General features: G+C 44.7%; 1 protein-coding gene across 14 annotated transcripts in view; it reads left to right on the top strand.

The window, feature by feature from the left end:
• The window catches only part of ENOX1 (ecto-NOX disulfide-thiol exchanger 1), a 680109-nt gene that overhangs the window by 592700 nt on the left and 62184 nt on the right, over positions 1 to 25225 (top strand). For all 14 annotated transcript variants that reach the window (XM_061434507.1, XM_061434500.1, XM_061434506.1 and 11 more), the window contains 2 exons: positions 13368 to 13475; positions 17311 to 17367. In XM_061434507.1, coding sequence (XP_061290491.1) covers positions 13368 to 13475; positions 17311 to 17367 — 165 coding nt within the window. The remainder of the gene's footprint in view (positions 1 to 13367; positions 13476 to 17310; positions 17368 to 25225) is intronic.

The raw sequence follows: 25225 nt of genomic DNA, 5'->3' as shown, positions 1-25225 counted from the left end.
TGTGATTATCCTTCAATTAATAACAAATTTAAAAATAATTTTTTTAAATGTTCATTTCTAAAACTGCAGCCCAGGTGGCCAGTGATGATGGTAGTATCTTTTGTTGATACTACAGCGAGCACGCTTTGCTCTCCGTGGGCTGTTCTGAATGAGGCCCAGATCACTTTGCATCAGTCACCTTCAGAGATGGCCACAGAATTTTGGTCACAAGTCATCGATAAAAGGATTTTCTAGCTACAAGCTTGCTCATGACTGGGTTATAAACTCTGCAGACAAAGAACAAATCTCTGTTGGCCCTTGGGGCGCGATTCGAGACCCAGCTGTGCAATTCTGTGCTTGTTTGAAGTAAATGGGCCAACCTGGCTGGAAAGCATGTTAATATTTTAAATTTCTACATTAACAGCTGTACATGTGCCCAGAGGCTGCGGTGATGACCACCTTATATAATTACCCCCCCCAAAAAAAGTGATAAGAATAAATAAATCCCAGCAAATTGGATTATCATTTGCAGCAGAATTGCCAGCAGAGGCAACAGAGAGAGCATCACCGATCTGTATTCCTACTCTGGCAAAGCAGTTGACACCTTCTCTTGGGAATTGCATGAATGGTGTTAATTCATGTTGGCTGGCCCTGTGTTTTGAAAATTGGCTGAAGGAGGACAACTGGCCTGACTAGGACAGGCCTGAACAGCAGACCTTGCCTCTGAATATTAATCCCCAAGAGTGCCCACTCGTGGAAGTTAAAAGTCACTTGACCTTAGTCTCTCCATTTTTGCAGAGAGGATTGTGACAGCGCTTTCATTTAACTTGGTACCCTTTGCCATTCAAGGAGCCTTCTGTACTTAATGGATATTCTTTAGTCTCATAATATCCCTCTCGTAAGTACTGTCATCTTTGTGTAACATGTGAGGAAAGTGGAAGATAGGAGGTTAAAACGACCCTGCAAATTACACTATTGAAAAATCATCTGAAGAAGAGAAAGCAGATTTTAGAGTCTTCCAAACCCTTTTTGTTATCTTCATGAGTCCGGTAAGCAGGACATTAATTGATGTGTTGCTTTGCACATGATACATCATTCCTCATGAGACAGTTGCGAGGGAGAGAGGAGACCAGAGCAGTAACGTGGCTTGCTCAAGGCCACACAGCACGTCAGCCTCAGAGCTGACCATATTAACCTTGGAATGATGATCTGGGGCCTCTTTTTTTTTTTTTTGGCCTTTTCGCCAAACCTTGGCTGGACTTCTTTTCATAATGTTGCCTGATCGGGGTATCATGTATCTTGGTAAGTAACTACTGGATTGTACAAATGCCAGAAAGTATCTTGTCTTTCACACAAGGCCCTCCCAAGAGGATATCCAAGTAGCGGAAATGGTCTCTAAAACTCTGTCTGATGACACAGTCCTCCACCCCAAGGTCATGATCTCCTCTCCTGCCCAGACAGTGGGCTGCCTGCCAGCAGTGTGCCTGGTGTAACTTGACACTCAGGGAGGATCTGATTTTAAACATCCTCCTCCTCTATGTGACAGGCTTATTTTCAGTAATAATCAGCTTATTTTCAGTAATAATCATGAAATGAAACAAGTAATAATAATGGCCAAGAAATACAATGAAATTTTTCTGATATTGAATTTCACATATATGATGCCTACAAAATTTTAATAAAATAGTAAAATGAAAAGGGAGAAAAATCACACCTATTAAATCTTTTTTTTAGCTCACTTAGCAGTTTGAACTTTGATATTTTGATTATAGTTAATATATTACAGTATGTCTCTATAAAGAAAACTGAGCACCAAAGAATTGATGCTTTTGAACTGTGGTGTTGGAGAGGACTCTTGAGAGTCCCTTGGACTGCAAAGAGATCCAACCAGTCCATTCTCAAGGAGATCAGCCCTGGGATTTCTTTGCAAGGAATGATGCTAAAGCTGAAACCCCAGTACTTTGGCCACCTCATGCGAAGAGTTGACTCATTGCAAAAGACTCTGATGCTGGGAGGGATTGGGGGCAGGAGGAGAAGGGGACGACAGAGGATGAGATGGCTGGATGGCATCACTGACTCGATGGACGTGAGTCTGGGTGAACTCCAGGAGTTGATGATGGACTGGGAGGCCTGGCATGCTGCGATTCATGGGGTCGCAAAGAGTCGGACACAACTGATCGACTGAACTAAACTGAACTGAATATATTACAGTACATAAATGGCCAGTAAATATGTGGATCTTTGAATGTTTGTTGTTGTTCAGTTGCCCAGTCATGACTCTTTGCTGTAGACTCGTGGACTGTAGCAAACCAGGCTTCCCTATGCTTCAGTATATCCCAGAGTTCACTCAAACTCATATCCATCAAGTCAATGATGCCATCCAACCATCTCATCCTCTGTCACCCGCTTCTCCTCCTGCCTGTGAATCTTAACAAAACCAAATGCAAAGGGTACAGTTTAGACAACTGCTGTTAGTGTCACTGACGTAACGTTTTCTTGATTTGTCCTTTAGTTTTAAGGCAAACATTTAACAATTTTGAAAGAATTTATTTCGGCTTGTAAAATATGAAAATTCAGTAAAAATATTTCACATAAGAAATCAATTCTGCACTCAACAATAAATGGTTCGTAGTTCTCACCACATTTCACTGTTTCCAATTTTTGACATAAAATTTCTTTAAGGGGTCTTGTGAGATGAAATAGAGTAACTCAGTTCTAGTTCTTAGTCTTGGCAACAACTGTGTTCTCATTGTTTATTTTGAATCTGCTGTAGAAATCTAGGAATTTGTGTAGTGCTGCAGGGGTTGGGGACACTGTGTGTCTTAGATGAGCTCTGCTGCTGCTACTAAGTCACTTCAGTCGTGTCCGACTCTATGCGACCCCATAGACGGCAGCCCACCAGGCTCCCCGTCCCTGTGATTCTCCACGCAAGAATACTGGAGTGGGTTGCCATTTCCTTCTCCAATGCATGAAAGTGAAAAGTGAAAGTGAAGTCGCTCAGTTGTGTCCGACTCCTAGCGACCCCATGGACTGCAGCCTACCAGGCTCCTCCGTCCATGGGATTTAGATGAGCTCAAGTGCTTTTAAGCCCCAAAACTGGGCTTAGCTGAGTCCTGTGTGAGTCTGTGGGGGTGGGGGAGGGTTGGCGGGGAGCAGACTGTGACACCAACATTTTCCAAATTAGTTTCTACATAAAGTATGTTTATTAGAGGGTAAGAGATGGAACAGTACTCATTTGAAGCTTACATATACGTTGAATCTTAACAGCAAAGGCAGCAACTGTTTAGGTTTTAGGTCAACAAAGGATTTTTATCAGGATGGAGTGTTTTGTCCGATTTTGTTCGAATTGCTGGTGCACTGATAGTCAATAGATGGACCTTTGGCTAGTTTAATTTTTGTTCAGTTCTGTGCAGTTGCACTTGCTTATTACCTGTACCGAGTCTGACAGCGCCTAGAGCCCCACTGTGGGAACCCTACCACTGCATACTTAGGCCCCCAAATCCTCATCTCAGTAGTTCCCCGTGTTTCCCACACTCTTGAAGTCTTAACATTCATCGTTCCTGCTCCCCTCTGGAAATTCTGCACAGCTCACAGAATTCGTGGATTTTTTTTCCCTTTCCTTGCAACCAGGGAGATCCCAGTGTTAGGGACCAGCCCCGGGGAACCTGGAAACATTCCCGCTCCAAACCCTTGCCCTCTGGATTTCACGCTTCCCCTCCAAAGAATCCACAAGCCTCTCCTTCCCTTCACCCACTTCCTGAGATCTTACTCTGATATATGCATGCTGTGTGTATCTTGGGTCAGACACATACATTCAGAGAAGCAGACCCCCATCAGCACACTGCCCTGGGTGGGTGGCAGGGTGCCCATGTTTCACAGGACCCCCCCCCCAAGGATCCACACCCCTGAAAACACTTTCTGCCTTCTCCCCAGTCTCCCAGAGCTGTCCCAGAGCACCCACAGACATAACCCCAGGGTTCCTGGTCTCGACCTCTCAGAGGACCAGCCTGGTCAGACCTGCCCTTCAGCTGTTTGGTTCCGGCCGACATCAGGATTTGTGACAGCGGGGTCAGGGAACAGCACCAGACTCCAAGCATCTCTCAGTTGTAAATGAAACCTGATCCCATCATGAGCAAGAGATTGCCTTTCTGCCTAGCAATGAGATTGGCATTTAAAATTCAATATCAGAAAAGATATTGACGAGATTAAGGGCCTGAAGGAATTGATTTATGAGGAAAGACCCAAGGAATTAAATATGTATAGCCTGGTGTAATAGGATATTAGGCTCGGAGCACAATTTCATTTCTGTGATCCAGTAGTCCTGTTATCAGTCATCTGAATGGTGGGGCTCTCTCCGAGAGATGTTTCTCCCCTAGGGGTCACCGAGCCAGAGGTGGAGAGGGAGGTGCCTGGGTGGGTATACCCAGCCACAGTCTTCATCACCCTCAGGTCTTAAGGTAAATTGAAGTGCACTTTCATCCGCAGGGAGAAGCAGATGACATTTTTTAAATTTATTTATTTTTTATTTTTGACTGTTCTGGGTCTCTGAGGCTGCCCAGGCTTTCTCTAGCTGCGGCTAGCAGGGACTGCTCTTTTTTGTGGTGTGCAGGCTTCTCATTGCAGAGGCTTCTCTTGTGGAGCCCAGGCTCTAGGGTGCGCAGGTCACTAGATGTGGCGCCCGGGCTTTGCTGCTCCATGGCAAGTGTGATCTTCCCAGACCAGGGACTGAACCCATGTCCCCCGCCTTGCCGGCGGATTCTCACCCAGTGTACCACCAGGGAAGTCCAAAGCCAGTGACATTTTAAACTAGAATAAATTTTGAGTAGTCTTATGTCAGAGAAGGCAATGGCACCCCACTCCAGTACGTTTGCCTGGAAAATCCCATGGATGGAGGAGCCTGGTGGGCTGCAGTCCATGGGGTCACTAAGAGTCGGACACGACTGAGCGACTTCACTTTGACTTTTCACTTTCATGCATTGGAGAAGGAAATGGCAACCCACTCCAGTGTTCTTGCCTGGAGAATCCCAGGGACGGGGGAGCCTAGTGGGCTGCCGTCTATGGGGTCACACAGAGTCAGACACGACTGAAGTGACTTAGCAGCAGCATCTCATGTGACCCCCAAAATTCAAGCTAGTTCAATTCCATCCTTTTTTTTTCTTCTCCCAAGGAGAAAAGTGAACGTTATAGGTGCCAGGTGGTAAATGACTGTCCTTCCCCTGAGCGGGGTTTCTCTCTTGTCAGGAATACTGTTAGCTGTGTCTACCTTCAGGCAGAGCCTTGTGTGTGATTGGCGGTCACTGTCAGTGTGTATCTACCTCGTGGCATAAGTTCATGTGACTTTGCCACCACTGTAAATTTAGAAAGTGCTCCACCACCACCATGAAAGACACAAAATCAGTATTCCATTAGGGATCCTCTCGTTTTCATGCCAACCACCACCTCCATGCCCCAGCAGCTCACCAGTCCTGCCAAAGATTCCTGAGGTATCACAGTTCTGTGAGCGTCACCTTATCATTCAACTCATTGGAAAAGACCCCGATGCTGGGAAATATTGAGGGCGGGAGGAGAAGGGGGCGACAGAGGATGAGATGGTTGGATGGCATCATCGACCCAATGGACGTGAGTTTGAGCAAACTCCAGGACATAGAGGACAGGGGAGCCTGGTGTGCTGCAGACCATGGGGTCGCAAAGTGTCAGACACGACTGAGTGAGTCAACAAACAACAGCTCATCATCAGACGTTGCTGGTGTACTTCCTACCGTGAATTTGCACCATAGTCCATGATTTTCATGGGATCTAACTTTATACTATCTTTTAGTTATATAGACTTCACTTTAGTGACGAAAGTATAAAACGTAAGCAAAAAAGACAAGGAGAGAGTTACAGTTTTTAAAGGAAAGTGAAATTTACCATACTGCTCACAAAGGGTACATGAAAAACATGTCCCATGAGGTACAAAAACAGCCTCACTCGTAAGTGGAAAATGGTGAAAGCCTAGGTGGAAGGCCTTGCTGCTGCTGCTGCTGCTAAGTCGCTTCAGTCGTGTCCAACTCTATGCGACCCCATAGATGGAAGCCCACCAGGCTCCCCCGTCCCTGGGATTCTCCAGGCAAGAACACTGGAGTGGGGTGCCATTGCCTTCTCCGGGAAGTCCTTGCTAGGAGGGTTTTAAACCTCGCATGTCCTCATTTCCCTCTCATATTGAGGGTTTGATGTGGTTGCCAGGGTAGAAAGTGCAGTTTGAAGCAGGGAAATTGAGTTGGGCAAGCGGTAGGTCTTTGCGAGACGCCATGGCTTCAGGTCCATAACTTAACCTTTGGGCGCCCATGATTCGCCCATCTATAAAAATGGAAATGTGACCTCACTTATTCTGGGGCTCCAAATAACATTTGTAATGCACTTTGAATTTGTCAGAGAGAAAGACCCATTACACACCGAAGTCTACATCCCCAAAGAGCATTACAAATGATCCTATTAAATCAGTGGCCTGGAAACATCAAGATGTGTCAGGTACTGCATTTATTTACCTGTTATTGTCCGCCCAAGTGTTTGCACTTGATTGGCATATGGATAATTGTCTAATTGGAACAGAGTCAGTTGTAACCACCAAAAGATGTAATAGTGCATCTGTTTAATGCCACACTCTCCACTGTTAAATTAAAATTATGCTGCAGTCAGCCAGTCCAACCGAAAGGCTCTTCTGATTAAGTTCTTGCTACCTGTGAACTTCTGTAATTGAGGCACTTTGGTACTTAAAAATTCAAACCGGAAAGAACATTATACAGTTTCATAAATTTGAAGAGAAAAAAGACCCAGAAAGCCTGACTTAAATTATCTAGTTGCAGGCTATCTCATTGTTTTTATAGGGCATCTAGTCAAATATGGAATAGCAGTTCTGAATTACCACTGTTTTGAATACATAAATATTAGGTTCATGAGTTGATGTTTGGTAAACAAAAGAAACGGTTTGAAAGAATGCAGACAGTACTCTAGGGGTGTGTTGATTTTGTTTTTCCTAGTGGCGGTTTTGGTTTATTTGTTTGCTTTCCTGTGGGACATGGGGAAGAAATTACATAATTATAAATTCACTGATTGGGCTTCCTTAGACTTTGAAGAAATATTCCCCTATAGCTTCAGGACAGCATCTATTACTTCCAGAGTAATGAATCAGAATGCCTTTCATGGAACTGCTGTTTCCCTCTGAAGCTTTCATATATCCATATGTCTGGAACAATAAGTTACCCAGTGATAGATCAAGTAGTTTTTGTTACTGAGCTTGTTTTAGTTTGGTGTGTGGGTGTGTGTGTGGTTTTTTCCTTTGTTTTGTTTTTTGCTAGATTATGGCTTAATCTCATAGAATTGGGGGAACCAGAGCAAATATTCATTTACCTCTTTACTCATTCATTCATTCAGCACCTACTATATGTTAGAGGTAACCCAGTTATGGCTTCTACCCTTGGTGGATGTAGTCTAGCTGGGGAGATTCCTATGAACTGTAATATGTCATATAAAAGTGCTTTGGGAAGATGAAAGAAAACTAGCTTTGCTCGGATGAATGGAGGGGGTCTTTATTGAGGAGGAACCCAAAACTGCTGCAAATAGTTGTGCAAGCTTTGCCCCGAGCAGGACAGCAGGCCAGATGGGTGAATGGGGATGAGAATAAGCCCTGCTCCACTGTCCAACCCTGTGCCTTAGTGAGGGGCCCTGTCTGGCTAGAGGGTGCAGCTCTTTTCTACATTATAAGTCATCAAATGATTTGATTTTAGCCTGAAAGCATGCTTTAAGTTGACTTAAATGTTCATTGCAACACTGTTTACAATAGGCAGGACATGGAAGCAACCTTAATGTTCGTCAACAGATGAATGGATGAAGAAGTTGTGGTACATATACACAATGGAATACTACTCAGTCATGAAAAGGAACAAAATTGGGTCATTTGTAGTGATGTGGATGAACCTAGAGTCTGTAATTCAGAGTGAAGTAAGTCAGAAGAAAGAAAATATCATATATTACTGCACATATATGGAATCCGCAAAAACGGGTCAGTTCAGTCCAGTCCAGTCACTCCGTCGTGTCTGACTCTATGCTACCCCATTGCCTGCAGCACTCCAGGCTTCCAGTCCATCACCAACTCCCAGAGCCTACACGAACTCATGTCCATCGAATCAGTGATGCCATCCAACCATCTCATCCTCTGTCGTCCCCTTCTCCTCCCACCTTCAAACTTTCCCAGCTTCAGGGTCTTTTCCAATGAGTCAGTTCTTCCCATCAGGTAGCCAAAGTATTGGAGTTTCAGCTTCAGCAGTCCTTCCAATGAATATTCATGACTGATTTCCTTTAGGATGGACCGGTTGGATCTCCTTGCAGTCCAAGGGACTCTCAAGAGTCTTCTCCAACACCACAGTGCAAAAGCATCAATTCTTTGGCGCTCAGCTTTCTTTATGGTCCAACTCTCACATCCATACACGACTACTGGAAAAACCATAGCTTTGACTAGACGGACCTTTGTCGGCAAAGTAATGTCTCTGATTTTTATGAAGAATGGTACAGATGAACCTCTGTGTGTGGCAGGAATAGAGACGCAGCCGTAGAGAACAGACGTGTGGTCCCAGGCGGGGGAGGGGAGGCTGGGGCAAACTTAGAGACTAGCATTGACGTATGCACACTGTGTGTGTGTGTGTGTTCAATCAGTAAGTCGTGTCCAAGTCTTTGAGACCTCATGGGCTGCAGCATACCAGGCTTCCCTGTCCTTCCCCATCTCCTGGAGTTTGCTTAAATTTATGTCCATTGAATCAGTGATGCTATCTAACCATCACATCCTCTGCTGCCCTCTTCTCCTTTTGCCTTCAATCTTCCCCAGCATCAGGGTCTTTTCCAGTGAGTCGGCTCTTCGGATCAGGTGGCCAAAGTATTAGAACTTCAGGATCAGTTCTTCCAGTGAATACTTAGGGTTGATTTCCTTTGGAATTGACTGGTTAGATCTCCTTGCAGTCCAAGGGACCTTCAAGAGTCTGCTCCAGCACCAAAAGCATCAGTTCTTCAGAGCTTTATATCTGTCAGCTTGTCATATCCATCTTTATGGCCCATCAATTCTTCAGCCTTCTTTATGGTCCAACTGTCGCATCCATACATGACCACTGGAAAAACCATAGCTTTGGCTATATGGATCTTTGTCAGCAAAGTGATGTCTCTGCTTTTTAATATGCTGTCTAGGTTTGCCATAGCTTTCCTTCCAAGGAGCAGGCATGTTTTAATTTCAGGGCTGCAGTCACCATCTGCAGTGATTTTGGAGCCCAAGAAAATAAAATCTGTCACTGTTTCTACTTTTTCCCCTTCTGTTTGCCATGTACTGATGGGACCAGATGTCATGATCTTAGTTTTTTGAACGTTGAGTTTTAAGCCAGCTTTTTCACTCTCCTCTTTCACCTTCATCAAGAGGCTCTTTAGTTTGTATTCACTTTCTGCCATTAGAATAGTATCATCTGCATATCTGAGGTTGTTGATATTTCTCCCAGAAGTCCTGATTCCAGCTTGAGATTCATCCAGTGCAGCATTTTGCATCATGTACTCTGCATGTAAGTTAAATAAACAGGGTGACAATATACAGCCTGGTCATACTCCTTTCCCAGTTTTGAAGCAGTCCATTGTTCCATGTCTGGTTCTAACTCTTGCTTCTCGACCCTCACACAGGTTTCTGAGGAGACAGGTAAGGTGGTCTGATACTTCCATCTATTTAAAAATTTTCCACAGTTGTGATCCATGCAAAGACTTTTGCATAGTCAATGAAGCAAAAGTAGATGTTTTTCTGGAATTCTCTGGCTTTTTCTGTGATCCAACACATGTTGGCAATTTGATCTCTGGTTTTTCTGCCTTTTCTAAACCCAGGTTATACATGTGGAAGTAAAGCCTAAAATCACAGGGGACCAGAGAAAGTATGAGATGATTTTAAAAGATGAAGAATCTTGATATTATTAGACTGACAGATGTTAGAAAGCTAGGTAATGTGAAGTGTGGACACAGTAACTCATCCAGCACTGGTGAGTGGGCAGACTGTATAGCCAATCTGTAAAGCCGCTTTGGCAGTGAAATCCTCAAGCGTGTCCTGTGAACCAGCAGATCCACTGCTGGATACACACCAAGGAAAGTCTCCCACAGGTCCGGAGGGACAAGCACCAGAATCTCCCACTGTAGCCCTGACAGGGGGCAAGAAATGGGGTAATCTGAGTGGGCTTCACTGGGAGAGCGAAATAGGTATAACTGGGTGGACATGCCCCATAGACTATTACGCAGCCACCAGAGGCAGTAGTTAGAGATATATGCATATCAACATGGTTATCTTAAAAGAATAGCGCTTTGTAAAAAACATAGTAAACAAGAAATATGGCACAGCCACTTACATGCAATTGCATACTCACACGACAACAGTATATATTTTGGAAAAACACATTCAAATAAAAGAGAAACCATTGAAAACGGTTGCCTGCATATGAGAAGAGAAGGAAATGCAGATGATTCCTTGGAATCACACTTTTTGATTTAAAGAATTAAATTGGAATTACAATTTAAATTAAAAAGCGTGATTCCACGTAAGAGTGAGATAAGATAGATGCTAACCTGGGAAGTGAGGTCCAAGGAAGGGAGTGTGTGTGTGTGCGCGCGTGCACGCGTGCACACACAGTCATGTTTTGAATGAAGCAGTGTTGTAACGTGTGGCTGAAATGGCAGACTCCAGTAGGGTTCTCGCTTGCCCTCTGATTTATTCACAGTGTTGGTAATGATAACTGAGAGTTGTGTCTGGGTAGTTTTCCTCTTTGTTGTTTCCTCAACCTTATTTAAGTTCATTTGCTTTTTTTTTTTTCTTATTATTACTACAGCAGTGTCTGCTCCTTACAGACTTCCCAGAAAATTATAAGCCAGACTAACAGAAGGATCCACGAACCTACTCACCCGCAGACTCTATCCAGATCCTTTTCTGTTTTGCAAAATTCAGTGAACCCCTCATGCAGGGAACAGTATGTTGAGTTTCTCCTGTGTCCAGAGATACTTGTGTAACTTCATTTTTAATGGCTGCCTGGTTTTCCATTGTCCAGGGGCGCCATCCTTAGCGTGGCCAGCCCCCTTCAGCCAGACATCAGTTGTTTCTCTAAGTTTTGCTGCTTCGCTTACAGCAGTGAGTGAACAGGAGCTGTTGAAGATAATTCCCTGTCCTCTATTCGGCTCATTTTGAAAGGAGGTTTCAGGATTGGATTCGAAATTGTCTAATGACACAAAAAATCCACTCAGCATCATGGAAGTCAGAGCACTAGATCCCTTCAGAACCATTCTGGGGCTGGTCGTGAATGAAAATAAGGAAACAGGATCATTCCCCACCGTTTGGAAAGGGCCATTTTCGTTACCTGTCATGGTGCCAAAGTACAATACGGCCCTCTGGTTTCTGCGCTGTAATCAATTGGTACCCATTAAACCACATCACGTCTAAAGGGAGCCCGCGTGGGCTGTGTGTATTGCCTCATATGGGCAGTGTATGATAGGGGCAGGTGGTGAAATAAGAGGCACTGAGTGTTTTCAAAACTGCAGGGAAATCACTGTTTATGTTTAAATCTATACCCCACACCAGGTGAGGGGCCAGGACAAGCAAGCCCGGGGGTTAAGACACAGTGTGTTTTTCTGAGCACTTCCTGTCTTCAACATACCCCCTAAACTAGCGGATTTGAAGATTTGATTTAATCCTTCCAGTTGGTAGGTTTAAGCACCGGGAATCCAGTGCCATTGTTTATTCCAGCCTTGGTAGTTCAGAACTGGCCAGGCAGCTCTGCAGCCAGCTTGTCAAGCCCCAGAAGCAGCAGCCTTGGCATGGAGATGGCTACGCACTGACATTTCCATGTCATTAGGGCACCACTTGTTTTGTGCGGGAGCAGAAGAAACACACATTTGTCTTTGCAAACTAGCCCTCTGTTGTCAAGAAGCTCTGAATAGACACACTGTTTCCAGGGCCTGTTTGGAAGCTCTTGAATGTGTTCTCCAGCCTGTGTCTGTATTAACAGAGAACCGCGTTACAGAGAATTAGCGCTGGGTAGCCGCATCCTCCTGGCAGGCCAGGTGAGCCTCTGCGTGAGTTACAGTTGATGGGGGCAAGGACCGCTCAAGCTTCCAGCAATACCATCAGTGCCTTGCTTCCAAATAGCAGTGCAGGCCATAGCTGAGTGTTTTGACAGCTTATATCAGCAGTTTTCTCTGCTGATATATTGATTGCCGTTTGGACCTGAGTCCTGCTGATCTAATAAAACATCACCGTCATAACAGAGAAAGTAAAAGTCTCGTTTGTGGTCCCAGCCACCTGGCGAAACAGCTTTACAGAGCTACTCTAAAACTAGCTGTAGGGTCCAGTGTAAACTGATGTAACCTTGGACATGGACTAATTATTTTAAGTGTTGTGTTTTTTTTTAATCTCTTCAGCTATCAATATTTTTCTTTCTTACCATGATTCTGCATTTCGTTTCCTCGCTTCTTGTTGCAACAAACGTTTGGAACAATTGACTAAAGGGTTTAAAACAACAGACAAGTTACAGCCCAAGGAAACAGAAGTTTTATTAGACAGATAGTCCCCAAGACACAGACAGGAGTCATAGTCCTCTCACAATACCTCCTGCCTTCCCCCTTTTTATACTTCCTGTCTCCTTTGCTTGTGCCGTGTGCAAAATAGGGCTTGTACCAACCACCAGTCAATGAAAGGGAATGCAAATAGGCAGAGGCTCAAGGCTGATGGACACTCTCAAGTTATGTAACAGCAGGTTCTGTTGTGTATGTCTTCTCATAACTGAGTCTGTTACAATCAGATGCATATATGTGTAGAATATTCATGAGCCCTTAATGGGCTCCTAGCTGCCTAAGGTTACTAGAGGAGGCCCCTGTGGTTAGTTTGTGTCCCCTGTGTGCTAGGGCACATGTTCAGGAGGTGGAAAAGTCTCTGTGGTAATTTTGTAGCACGTCTGTGAGCTCTCCTGGTGGCCTCTGGGATGGGGTTTAGAGATCAGCTTTCATCCTTTCCTGCTAGGGCACCCCTGGTTGCTCATGCCTAACTTCCTACCTAACATGCATTATTTTTATAAATGTGCATCTGTTCAAAGGCAAACAAAGGTGCCTTCACAGACACTGACACAAGCATTGTGCATCAGTGTCACCAACGGCCTGAGACTGTGGCATTAACTGCATGCTCGTTACCCTATGTAGGGGGTGAAATGCGCATTTTAAAAAGTCAACTGAAGTCCAGATTACACTTTAAGGCATGTACAAAATTTTTTTCTTGTGTTTTGGAATGGATATTCTGATTATCTTAAAATATTCCAGTTGGCCTTCTATCTTATTGTAAACATCCTTTAATTTCACAGCAATTGCTGACCATCCAGGAGGAGTTGAACAACAAAAAGTCAGAACTGGAGCAAGCAAAGGAAGAGCAGTCACACACACAAGCATTACTCAAAGTTCTCCAGGAACAAGTAAGTGAAAGCCACAGCTCCGACCCGCGAATCAGTTCAAACACAGACACGCACTTCCCCGTGTTTGACGCATACACAAACATTGGATGAAGTTAATCTGCAGTAGGATTATCCTGGACCATCCCAACCTCCCAGCTTTGCTGCGTGGGATTTTTAATCTTATCTCCAGTGTCTCTGTTCTCACTTTGGTACCTCTTAGGCCATCCAAGCCTTCCAGCGATCTGTGAAACTTTCTTCCAGAAGACAAATGAATTTTGATTAAATTTTAAAACATTGGAGATGCAGATAAATTTCAGAGCAAGCAGCTAGTTTCATCTTAAGTCTAATCGTGAGGAAAATGAGTTTAGCATAGCCTATGGTCCTCCTGCAGACATCTGAATAAAAAGGAATGATTCATAGCAACATTAAAAAAAAAACCCACAAAACTCTCCCCTGTACATCAGGACACTTATCTAGCCAGGGTGAGCAACAGACCTTTTATCCGAAGTTTGTAAATCTGATCATTTCATCCTGGCTTTCTCTGATACTAAAGTGTGGCCTGACATTGATAAGTGGATTTGAAAGTATTGTCTTACAGCAGGGTAAGATGGATTGCTTGGCAGCTGAGTGAAATCTAAGCCCCGTTATCTACACAGGAGAAGCCAGGCAAGTTCCTGAAATACTTTCCTATTTCTGGCCTTCACAGGCTGCCCATGAAGTAATGAATGGCAAATGGAAGGGGAAAAAAAATCACATGTAGTAGCCCCAACCCTTTGGGGGTAGTCAAATTTAGATTGCTTTAAAATTTTCACTTACCATGATATATGAGGAGGTCCTTTGTACAACATAAATCACTTCAAAAGTGATTTAAAAAAAAAAACCTATGAAGTTGGGGAAGTATGACCTAGCCCACTGTGACTCAGTCACTGTACAAATGATTTTTTAATGGTTTGAAACCAAGAAAATACATTTTCAGTCACTTTCCTCTACAAGTATCAGTGAATTGTGAGAGAACCTTGAAGGTGTTGGATAGTTTATAAGCTTTTTTAGCTTGGGAGGAAAATCCTTTCTTAAACTAATCATTATCTTTATATGATTAAGACAATAACAGACTGAGTCTGACTGTGTATGATTTTGGAGAAGTTAGATTGAACTGGGAAATATTGATGACTAAATTCACAGTGACCTGCTGTCTAAGAGACCTGCAGTCTTTCTTCTGTCCTGTTCTTTCTTCCTTTGCATTATGAAAAAGCTTCCAACAAATTGGAGCACATTTGGTCCAGATTTGCACCTGATCAAACATGCACGTTCCTGAGCTTTGTTGTTTTGTGTTTTCTCTCTCTGTCTCTTTGATTTACTGGGATGAGGGGGGGTGAATTCCTCTTCCTCTAAAGGACTCCAATCCTTTATGTTGATGTGAAGTCCAAACCCCAGTCATAAAAATAGACGCTAAGTTTTGCAGATCACATTGCTATATCCTTGTCATGACACGCATTTTTAAAGAGCAGTGAGCACACAGAAGCTGTGGTGAAGCATCACACTTCATTCTCCATTCCTTAAAAAAAAAAAAGATAAATGGGTAACATGAAAGAGATTCAGAACAACTGAAATCATTGAAGACCTAGGAAGTATGACTGGAGAGGAAGCATTTTAAAATCTGCTGTGCTAATGGGATGGCTCTTTTTCAAGCAAAGACCCCAAGAATACATAAGTCTAAGAGGGCCCATCGGCTGCTGTTTTCCCAAGAGCCCCTCAGCTGGTGCCCCCATCTGTCATCTTAGAGACGAGAGCAGGCAGTGGACATATTCCTTCTGCCATACTCCGTATCGCCACCACCACACACCCACACACGCACGTACGATTAGAAGCACACCTACCTCTGCATGGGCTTCCCTGGTGGCTCAGATGGTAAAGAATCTGCCTGCGATGCAGGAGACCCGGGTTCAGTCCCTGGGTTGGGAAGATCCTCTGGAGAAGGTCATGGCAACCCACTCCAGTATTCTTGCCTGGAGAATTCCATGGACAGCAGAGCCTGGAAGGCTACAGTCCACGAGGTCACAAAGAGCTGGACACGATTGAGCAACTAACACTCACTTTTCGACACCCTGTACTTAAGCCCAGGTGTCCTCGGACACGATGCCAACCTCTCCGTCTCGAGGGGAGCAGCAGCTCCAGAGGGGACAGAGGGTAGGCTGGTGAGGACGGAGAGGCCAGCCCACCGCCCCAGGCAAGGAGGACACATGTGGATCCCACAGCAGAGAGCAGGCAAATGGGGAGTGAGATCTCACACACACACGGCAGAGTGAGGGTAACACAAAGCAGGACAATGGAATTTATTTAAACAGAAGAAGGAGAGCAATGGGTATGTTTGTGCTGGGAAACATGTGAAGGTGGGACGGGGCTTTAAATAGAGTCCATTCCTTGCACTGAAAAACAGCAAAACCTTCTTCTGAGCCAGCCCCACTCTTAACTCCCGGAAGCGTGAGTTGCAAGGCGGGAGAAGCAGTGAGGGAGATGGTGAGGGTCGCCCATGGAAAGAAAACTCTCAGATCGGAAAGCAGGGGTTTTGAAGTCCCTTCGTGCCCTGACCAGTTGGGCTTCCTGTTGCCAAGGTACACTTGGCTTCTCACGTTTGACACACGTTGCCCGCACTCCCTCATCCTGGTGTGCAGAAACATCCGTGGTGCCACCCTGAGGACCCCTGGACAGAATGTCTCTTTCTCAAGTGCGATGATGTGGAAGTGAGCCTTCTTTGGCTCCACGGGTCCGCAGTCTGCTGCCCCGTCCTCAGCCCCTTCATGTCGCCACGGCTTTGGCAGAGCCCTGCTCTTGGCTTGGAGAGCGGGTGCCTTTCTTGCTGAGAGTTTGAGATCGCCTTGCAAAAACCAAAAAAGCTTTCCTTCTGACATGTACATAGAACCCAAAAGAACCAACATCTGAGTCACACGTTGGTGGTGCATTTATTTTCTTTCAAACTTCAAGCATTTATATCGCACCGTGAGTGCTTTATTTTAGGCATTTAAAAAAGAGAGTGCTGAAGATGCTGCTTCCTAAGCGCAATAAGCCAGGAAGAAATGCCAGCAGACAGCTGCAAGGCTGCTCACCTCTGCCCTTGTTCTTTGTCTCCACGTGTTTGCTTCAAGTCAGGCTGGAATAAAAACGCCAATTAAAGATTTCCGGGAAATCTCCCGGTAACTGATTACTCCTAAGCCTTCTGAGAGAGAACAGAGAGAAGGGCATTTTCAGATGTGCACTGTTAAAAGTCTCAGCTTTGCTTCTAATGCCTCGGTGACCAAGGAGCCGAGGTCCCATTTCTTCCTTTCCAAAAAGCAGCAGAGCATCTTCCTCTAGGCCTCCAGAAATCACGTCAGTCATTCGAATAGGTTCTCTAGGAGGACGAGTACAGTAGCGCTGCAGCGCATTAAAGCGACTGAAAATACATCACTCTCGAATAATCATTAGTATAACATCATTTAGCTGGCGGCAACTTGCAAACACTGCAGGGTTTAAATTAATAGCAATACAACGAGGAAATGAAATCATTTATTATTCTTAAGAACCAATTTTATACATTTTATGCCTATGAAACTGCTTTCTAATCTTATTATTTAAAAAGAATGGCCAAGGCCCGTTTATTTTTTTGCCAGCCATCAAGTTTCATAAAATATTGGCCTCAAACTGGTTTCAGTAAGACTCGTTAGAATTATGTGCTCCTTCTGTTTTTTTTCTTGTTGGAAGTTTTCTGAAGTGTAGCTTCAGATAAATCAGGGTCAACAGGATGTTATGCACTTAATAGATATGCTTGCTTATTCATTTGGGTTTTTGTTCTGTTTTTGTTTTCTCTTTAAACCTGCAGTTGAAGGGTACCAAGGAGTTGGTCGAGACCAATGGCCACAGCCACGAGGACACAAATGTAGGTACCCCGAATCTGACGTTTGCTTTTTTTGCTTGGTGTTGATTAAATGCTCATGAGAAGGTGGCACTTTTTAACACAAAGGAAGTCAGAAACCCTGCCTCTCAGTAGCTTATGAAGATGACCCGTGTGTGGTTTGGCAATAAAATAGGGTAAGTCCTATTAGCTTAGGTTACCAAATGTCAGCGTAGAAGTACTTGAGCTGATCTGTGTCATAAAAGTTCCAATCTCAATGAATTCATTCGAGCCCTTTATGTTTTGAAAGCTGTAAACTAATGTGGTGTTGGGATGGCAAATGGAATGAGACCCAGCAGGATAATAAGTTGTATATTGCATGTGTATTTGTTAGGTTTGCCTGGCTGTGAAGATGGTAGTGAAATGATTGTGATAGCCATCACAGTGAAATGCTTGCTGTGCTAAAGAGGGTTCAAAGCAAACTCCTTCTCCCAGAAAAACCCCTGAATGTGTACCTCCCTCTGTCTCTGACCCAGATCAGTAGCGTGGTGCCGTCCTTCCTCTTGAGAGAGGCTAATGGTACCCGATCCCACTTGGCACCCAGCTTCTCTCTCCTTAGTAGTCAAATACTCTCTTTACCTTGTAAGTTCTTTAGTCTCAGATGAGGCAGTACGCCATGGAGATCATTGTCTCTCCACATGTTTGATGATTTTGTTTGTGCCTTTTCTGAAATCTCTTTGATGTCTGTCTGTATCTGACTGGCCTCATCACAGAACATGCTTACTGAGCAGTTCTCTTCACGTAACAGAGAGTCAGACATGGTAATGAATGCCTGATTAAGCTGGAGCTGGGAGAAATTACACATCTCGTGTTCACTCTTGTTTTAATTATATACAGCAGAGAGCCTGACATTCAGAGTACCAAAGAGTCCCTCTTGATAACTTCTGTTACTCCCAAACAGATATTTGACATATGATGCTTTTTGAGAACCTACTGTGTGCGTGGGGCTCTGCTCAGTCCCGGAGGGGTGGTTACAAAGAAATATAAGGCTTGCCGTCTGCCCTCAAAAAACTACAACAAAAGACTGATGAGCTAAGGAATACGCGGGCAGGCAACACACAAGATGAGACACGTGTGCAGGAAGGTGAGGTGGACGTGATGTGATGTGGTTTGAAATCCCGACTTTGCTGCTTACTCGCTATGTCAGCTTAACCTGTTCCTAAACCCTTCATTTGCGAAATTATCTACAAAGCCTACCTCAAAAAACTCACAATGATACAATAAGCTAAGGCACATGGGAACCTTATGATGTGGTTGTTATGGCTTCTCCGTAATGGATAATCAAGCATGACCTCCTGGAAAGTTAGGGAAGGAAGCCGTTCACCCAGAGCTCTCCACAGGCAACAGTGAGGCCTAAGCAGCGTTTGTCTTCACCCTCCAGTGTCTGATTACTCCATCCCTACCTGAAAACCCTTTTTCAGGATCCTGTCTTCCAGGGACACATTGCTGCTATGTTTCAGAATTTTTGCGTGCACCGCTCCCTGACTCCCCAGAGTCAGCCCCTCCGTGCCTTTCGAGGAAGCTGCTGTCTAATCCAATAAGCCAGGCAAAGTGGCAGTGTGCCTCACCCTCCTGATCTGTAAAATGGGATGATAGCACCTCCCTCTCCTTCCTTAAGGTTTACTGTGGGAAGCAAATGCGATACTTGATACGGAATCACTAAGTGACTGTGAGGTTCTAACCTCACACTAGGACGTTGTTAAGATTCTGAACTCATCTGCTGATGGCATTAAACAGGATGATGCATGGGAAGACAGGCCTGACACAATGTCTAGTCTGTAAGCTCTTTCTTACGATATGTCTAAAGACGTTTATTATTGAATGGAAAGAGTGAAAAGAGATCATCTTTAGGGTCTGATGTCCTCTCTAAAGGAAAGTTTTAATGTTTAAAAGTACCTCTAGGTACTTCCCTGGCAGTCCAGTCGTTAAGACTCTGTGCTTCCAATACAGGGAGTGCATGTTTGATCCCTGGTCAGGGAATTAAGATCCCACATGCCATGAGGCATGGCCAAAAAATAAAAAAAATTATGAAAAAAAAAATTTTTTAAACCTCTCTAGAATCCATGACACGTGCTTTGTAATCAACCACCAAAAACCACCATTGAGAGATGTTATTCGTGCACGCCGAGTAGGAGGGAGGAGCAGGACCTTGCTGGGGGGAGACGGGGGAGAGATTCGCAGACCGATGGAGCTGGTAGCAATGGCTTGCCTTCTCTGTCACTGGGCAGAGGGCTAGGCTGGTTTCTGCAGCCCTAAGAATTGCCTGTTTACTCAGGTGTCTCCCTGTAGGTGGATTGTTCCCTTGCCTTTCTCTTTTCCGTCATGCTGTCTCCTTTAGGCAGCTTCTCCAGCACCTCTTCCAGGCTGTGGTGCAAGATGAGAAACAAAACGTAGTTATTTGGGCCACACATTCAGAGCACTAGCAAAATAGTTTAAGTTGTTTTTTTTTTTTAATATCTGTGTGTCATCTGAAGTTTTCACCCTGTGGTCAGACTGAGAAGGTGTGCATCCACTTTGATCACTGACTAGCCATGTGACCAGAACCAGTAATTTGACCTCTTAGAACTTCACCTTCCTCGTCTAGAAGTGACCTATGCAAAACGCTATAGATAAACACCCGGCCCAGCGTACCTTCTCAACAGGTATCAATTCCCGTTTCATGCATCAGTATCAGCAGTATTTAATACAGTAGGCAGTGCTTTGACATGCTGAATTTTAATGTGGATCATGAGGTTTACAGCTTCTGGCCCAGAGGTTATTGACTAAGGCATATAGATTTTTTTTTTCAACCATCATTATTCACATGCAAGGACAAGAACTTTGTACATTTATCATTTATTAATAATATATAGTAGACTGGCACTGGCTTTGCTGGATATTCTTGTGAGATCAACAGTTGCTTCCTTAAAACAATATATTTTATTAGAAAAGGAGCTTTGTATGAAACTGGAAAATCACAGAAAAGAATACAGAGGTAGGTAGTGAGGCTTCCCTGGTGGCTCAGTGGTAAAGAATCCACCTGCCAAGCAGGAAACAGGGGTTCAGTCTCTGGGTTGGGAAGATCCCCTGGAGAAGGAAATGGCAATCCACTTCTGTATTCTTGTCTGGGAAATCCCATGGACAGAGGAGCCCGGTGGACTGCAGTCCATGGAGTCGAAAAAAAGTTGGACACGAGAGAGTGACTAGACAACACACAGAGGTTAGAGAAAAAGATCTCATTACTCAGAGATAGTCACTATCAGTATTTTATTTTAGTTCTTCTCAATCACATGCATGTATATGATCAGAGGGGAAAAACCATTAAAAAAAGGAATAAGAAATAAATATGATTTCATAGTGTCTTGTGTTTTATACCTTTCTGATTTCTCATTATACCATGAATATTTTTCATGTCAACAAATGTTCCTCAAAAGCATGGTTCTTAATGGCTGTAGAATGGAGACATGAACTAATTGAACTGCATGCCTAATGTGTTAGGCTTTTAACTTCTCATTTTTTTAACATTATTTTTTTAACATTATAAAAAATGCCATGATTTACACGTCCATAAATCTTGGTCTGCATTGCTCCTGTTTGTTTCTGGAGGATTCTGTACATTAGAAGTCTGGCAGGGAGATTCAGACCTCATAGAACTGCTGGGCATTCAGAATGTTAGGGTGGGAGCTTCCCTCGTGGCTCAGTGGTAAAGAATCTGCCTGCCAGTGTGAGAGACATGGGTTCAGTCCCTGGTCTGGGAAGATCCCATATACTGCAGGGCAACTAAGCACCACAACTATTGAGCCTGTGCTCTAGGGTCCAGGAGCCTAGAGATACTGTGCTGCTGAGGCCCTGGCAGCCTGGAGCCCATGCTCCCCAACAAGAGAAGCCCGCACGCCGCAACTGGGTGAAAGCTGAGCAGCAATGAAGACCCAGCACAGCCAAAACTAAATAAATAAGTAACATTATTTTTTTTTAATCGAAAGAATATTAGCTTGGCAGGTGCACATGGATCATATCCATCAGTCATCCTAAAGGGATCCACTCAAAGATACGTGGAATCTTAACGATTTAATAACTCATTGGCCAGTTTAACCTCAAGAGCCAAGCTTATGGGACACTGGCTGCATGTCGAGTCAGGCAGTCACTTATACTTTTCTGTCGTTTTCGCGTCTTCTGGAGCAACGACAGTATCTGCCTGACACCTCATTCAGTATTCTTGAAGTCCCCAAGCAGAGGTACCCTTGCAAAGCCGACCCTTGTCCCACACACAAGACCTTCTGTAGGCTTGTGCCCACAAGAAAAAAGATTCTGACAACTAATCCACAAGCATTAGCGCCAGAAACAGATCGATTGCCAAGGCTTTTTCTCTAAGAGGACTGCATTTGGGATTTGAAATAGGTTTTTCCCTATATTTGAAACTGGATTTGTATAAGTACACCGAAGTTTAAAACTAGCCTTTAGCACAGATCCTTTAGAGATTTCAGTTATTCCAGAACCAATTTTCTTTCCTAAAAGCCCAAGCTATGATTTTTTTTTTCCTCTCAGCTCTCTCTTAATTCCTAGGATTGCTGAATAACTAACCTGGTCCCAGCTCACTTATATGTGACAGATATTAAAATATCACTTTAAAAATAGAATCTCAAATTAAAGTATTACTGTTAATTTATTGAATTAAAAGAATTTAATATCTGTCCTCATCTTGCATCTTTTTTAACAACCTTCCTCCCAAATGCCTCCCAGAGGTATCCCATCGCCAGCTATGACCCTTACGTACATACATTTGGTAGAAGGGAAGAGAGAGAGAAAGGCTGTGAGAGTAAGAGGGATTGAATAAAGCGGCTACTTAAGCCAGCAATGTATACAGAACAATTTATTCTCAAGGTGTTCCATGAACTTTGTTTTTGTTTGGCCACACCACATAGCTTGTGGGATCTCGGTTCCCTGACTAGGGATCGAACCTGCGCCTCCTACTTTGGACACACAGGGTCTTAACCACTGGACAGCCAGGAGAGTCCCTTCCCATGGATTTTTTTTCTCCTCCCTCTTTGCGTCTACTCCAGGCAAGCTGCTGCTCCCAACCTCTGTTTGCCTACTTCAGGCTCACACACTGGAGATAGAGAAACCATTGGCAATCTGCAAAGAGTTTGAATTTGTGGTGTTGAAGGTTACCCCCATCCCGTGGAATACCTTTCCCATCCCCAAAAATAAAAAACACAAAAGAGAAAATATTTTTCAGCTTTTCACGTTGTGTCTACAAGAAAGTGAATCCTCAGTGTGTCCATAGATGTGAGGCATCTATGAAAGAGCTGCAGTGTGAAGGCCTTCTTCAGGTTTAGCATGTCGCAGCAGACAGCCACCGTTCACCAGGTATCCTAACGGTGTGTACTGCATGCGGGGAGCTTTGCTGGTGCCGAGTTCTGGGCCCGGTTTTAGGGTGTGCTCTCGTCTTTCAGGTGCATAAGCACGAGACAGAAGCATACATATTCATGTATTTAACAAGGCAAAAGAGAAAAAACCCACAGGAAACTGGGACCCTAGTCTCAAAGGGCGGAGACAACCCAGGCTCTGCCCTTTCCTCCCGTAACAACTTCCTGCCCGCTCGTGGGGGCGGGGGTGGGGGGGGCGGCAGCGCCTGCTCTTGAACCAGAAGAGGAATAGACAAGACAGGAAGGAGCCCCTCAGCCCCCTTCCACCCCGTTGCACAGGCTCCGTGGGCGGGAGCTGGGGCACCAGCCCAGGGAGCATGTGCCTGGCAGACCCCAGCGGTGAGACTGCAGACAGACATCACGGTCCTTCCAGCCCCTGCATGTCCTTCTTCTCACCCTGAGCTGTACAGAGTCCCTCAGTTTGTGTTCCAACACAGGCTTCCATCCCTTAAAAAAAAAAAAAATTATTGTAGTGTAGTTGGTTTACTTGGAGAAGGAAATGGCGACCCACTCCAGTATTCTTGCCTGGAGAATCCCAGGGACAGAGGAGCCTGGTGGGGTGCCGTCTGTGGTGTCGCACAGAGTCAGACACGACTGAAGCGAATAGCAGTTGGTTGACTAACATTGTGTTAGTTTCAGGAGTGCAACAAACTGATTCAGTTTTCCATATACACGTCTTCATTCTCTTTTAGATTCTTTTCACATACAGGTCATCAGAAAACATTGAGTAGAGTTCCCTGTATTATATAGATCCTTGTTGGTTATCCATCTTACATATGGTGGTATGTACATTCAGGGCTCCCCAGCGGGGTCAGTGGTAAAAGAATCTGCCTGCCAGTGCAGGAGATGCCGGAGACATGGGTTTGATCCCTGGATTGGGAAGATCCCTGGAGGAGGAAATGGCAACCCACTCCAGGATTCTTGCCTGGAGAATCCATGGACAGAGGAGCCTGGAAGGCTCCACTCCATGGGGTTGCAAAGAGTCGAACTCAACTGAGTGCAGGCACGATGTATGTTCAGCCCAAGCTCCTGATTTATACCCACCATGTTTTCCCTTTGATAACCCATAAGTTTGCTTTCAATATCTGTAAGTCTATTTCTGTTTTGTAAATAAGTTCATTTGTATCATATTTTAAAGAAAAAATTAGATTCCCCATATGAGTGATCATATTATGTTTGTCTGACTTCACCTTCCACCCCTTTTTGACTCAGTAAACCCAAGTATTCATTGAAGGAGGCAGGAGAGTGTGGAGGTTAGGAGCAGAGCTGGGTGCCAAGCAGCCTGGCTTTAGTCCTGGTTCTGTCATTTACTGTCTGGTAGACCCTGAGCCATGCATGGCGCCCTGCACCACCATTTAATTCACATGGAAGATGAAGGTACTGATCGAAGCTACCTCGCAGGGTTCCTGTGAGCATTGCTTAGCAGTGCTGATGTGGCCAGGAAGTACTGGCTATTATTACTGCCCCGTCCTTCCACGTGTCAGGTGTGATGCTGGGTTTTGGAGATCCATAGGTAACTGCTATGGACCTTGTTTCTGCCCTACTTGGAGCTGATGCTGTCATCATGCCCTGCTCTTACCAAAACTCACTTTCTGTCTCATTCCATCGAGACTTACTCTCCACCTTCAGGTCGATTGTTGTCGTTCAGTCGCTCAGTCATGTCCGACTCTTTGTGACCCCATGGACTGCAGCACACCAGGCTTCCCTGTCCTTCGCCTTCTCCTGGAACTTGCTTAAACTCATGTGCATTGAGTCAGTGATGCCATCCAGCCATCTCGTCATCTGTTGTCCCCTTCTCCTCCTGCGTTCAGGTTGATACCACAGTGCAAATAATGAACGGGCTTGAGGTAGCTAGTTGGCATGTTTTCATAAACTCTCTGGAGATAAGACCTTTCTTGGAAGGATTGGGTCCACAGGGAGGAGACGCTGGTGGGCATAGGGCACCATGCGTGAATATATAGGGGGCTTTGAAACCCCTGAAAAGCTCAACTGGAAAATCAGTAGCTACTTTGTCTTCCTTCAGGGAGAGATGGGCCCACAGCTGTAGCTGCCTGAGGTCACCCTTGCTCTGGACGTGCGTGCATGCTAAGTTGCTTCATTTATGTCCGACTTTGCAGCTTTATGAACCGCAGCCCACCAGGCCCCTCTGTCCATGGGATTCTCCAGGCAAGAATACTGGAGTGGGTTGCCAGGCCCCTCCTCCGGGGGTTCTTCCCGACCCAGGGATCAAACCCACATCTCTCATGTCTCCTGCATTGGCAGGCGGGTTTTTTACCACTGGTGCCACTGGGAAGCCTAATATTTCCTTTATCCTACAAGATATGTTCCTGTTCACATATTAAATGTTCACACCCAAAGTCCAGTCTCTTCCTCCAGTCACAGCCTCTGAAATGTAGCTTTTTTCCTGCTGCTGCTAACTTTCCCACCGCAACCCCCCT

This window comes from Bos javanicus, chromosome 12 (genome assembly GCF_032452875.1).
Source record: "Bos javanicus breed banteng chromosome 12, ARS-OSU_banteng_1.0, whole genome shotgun sequence".
Taxonomy (NCBI): Eukaryota; Metazoa; Chordata; class Mammalia; order Artiodactyla; family Bovidae; genus Bos; species Bos javanicus.
The sequence above is the reverse complement of the archived record's forward strand: the minus strand, read 5'-3'. Positions and strand labels throughout refer to the sequence as shown.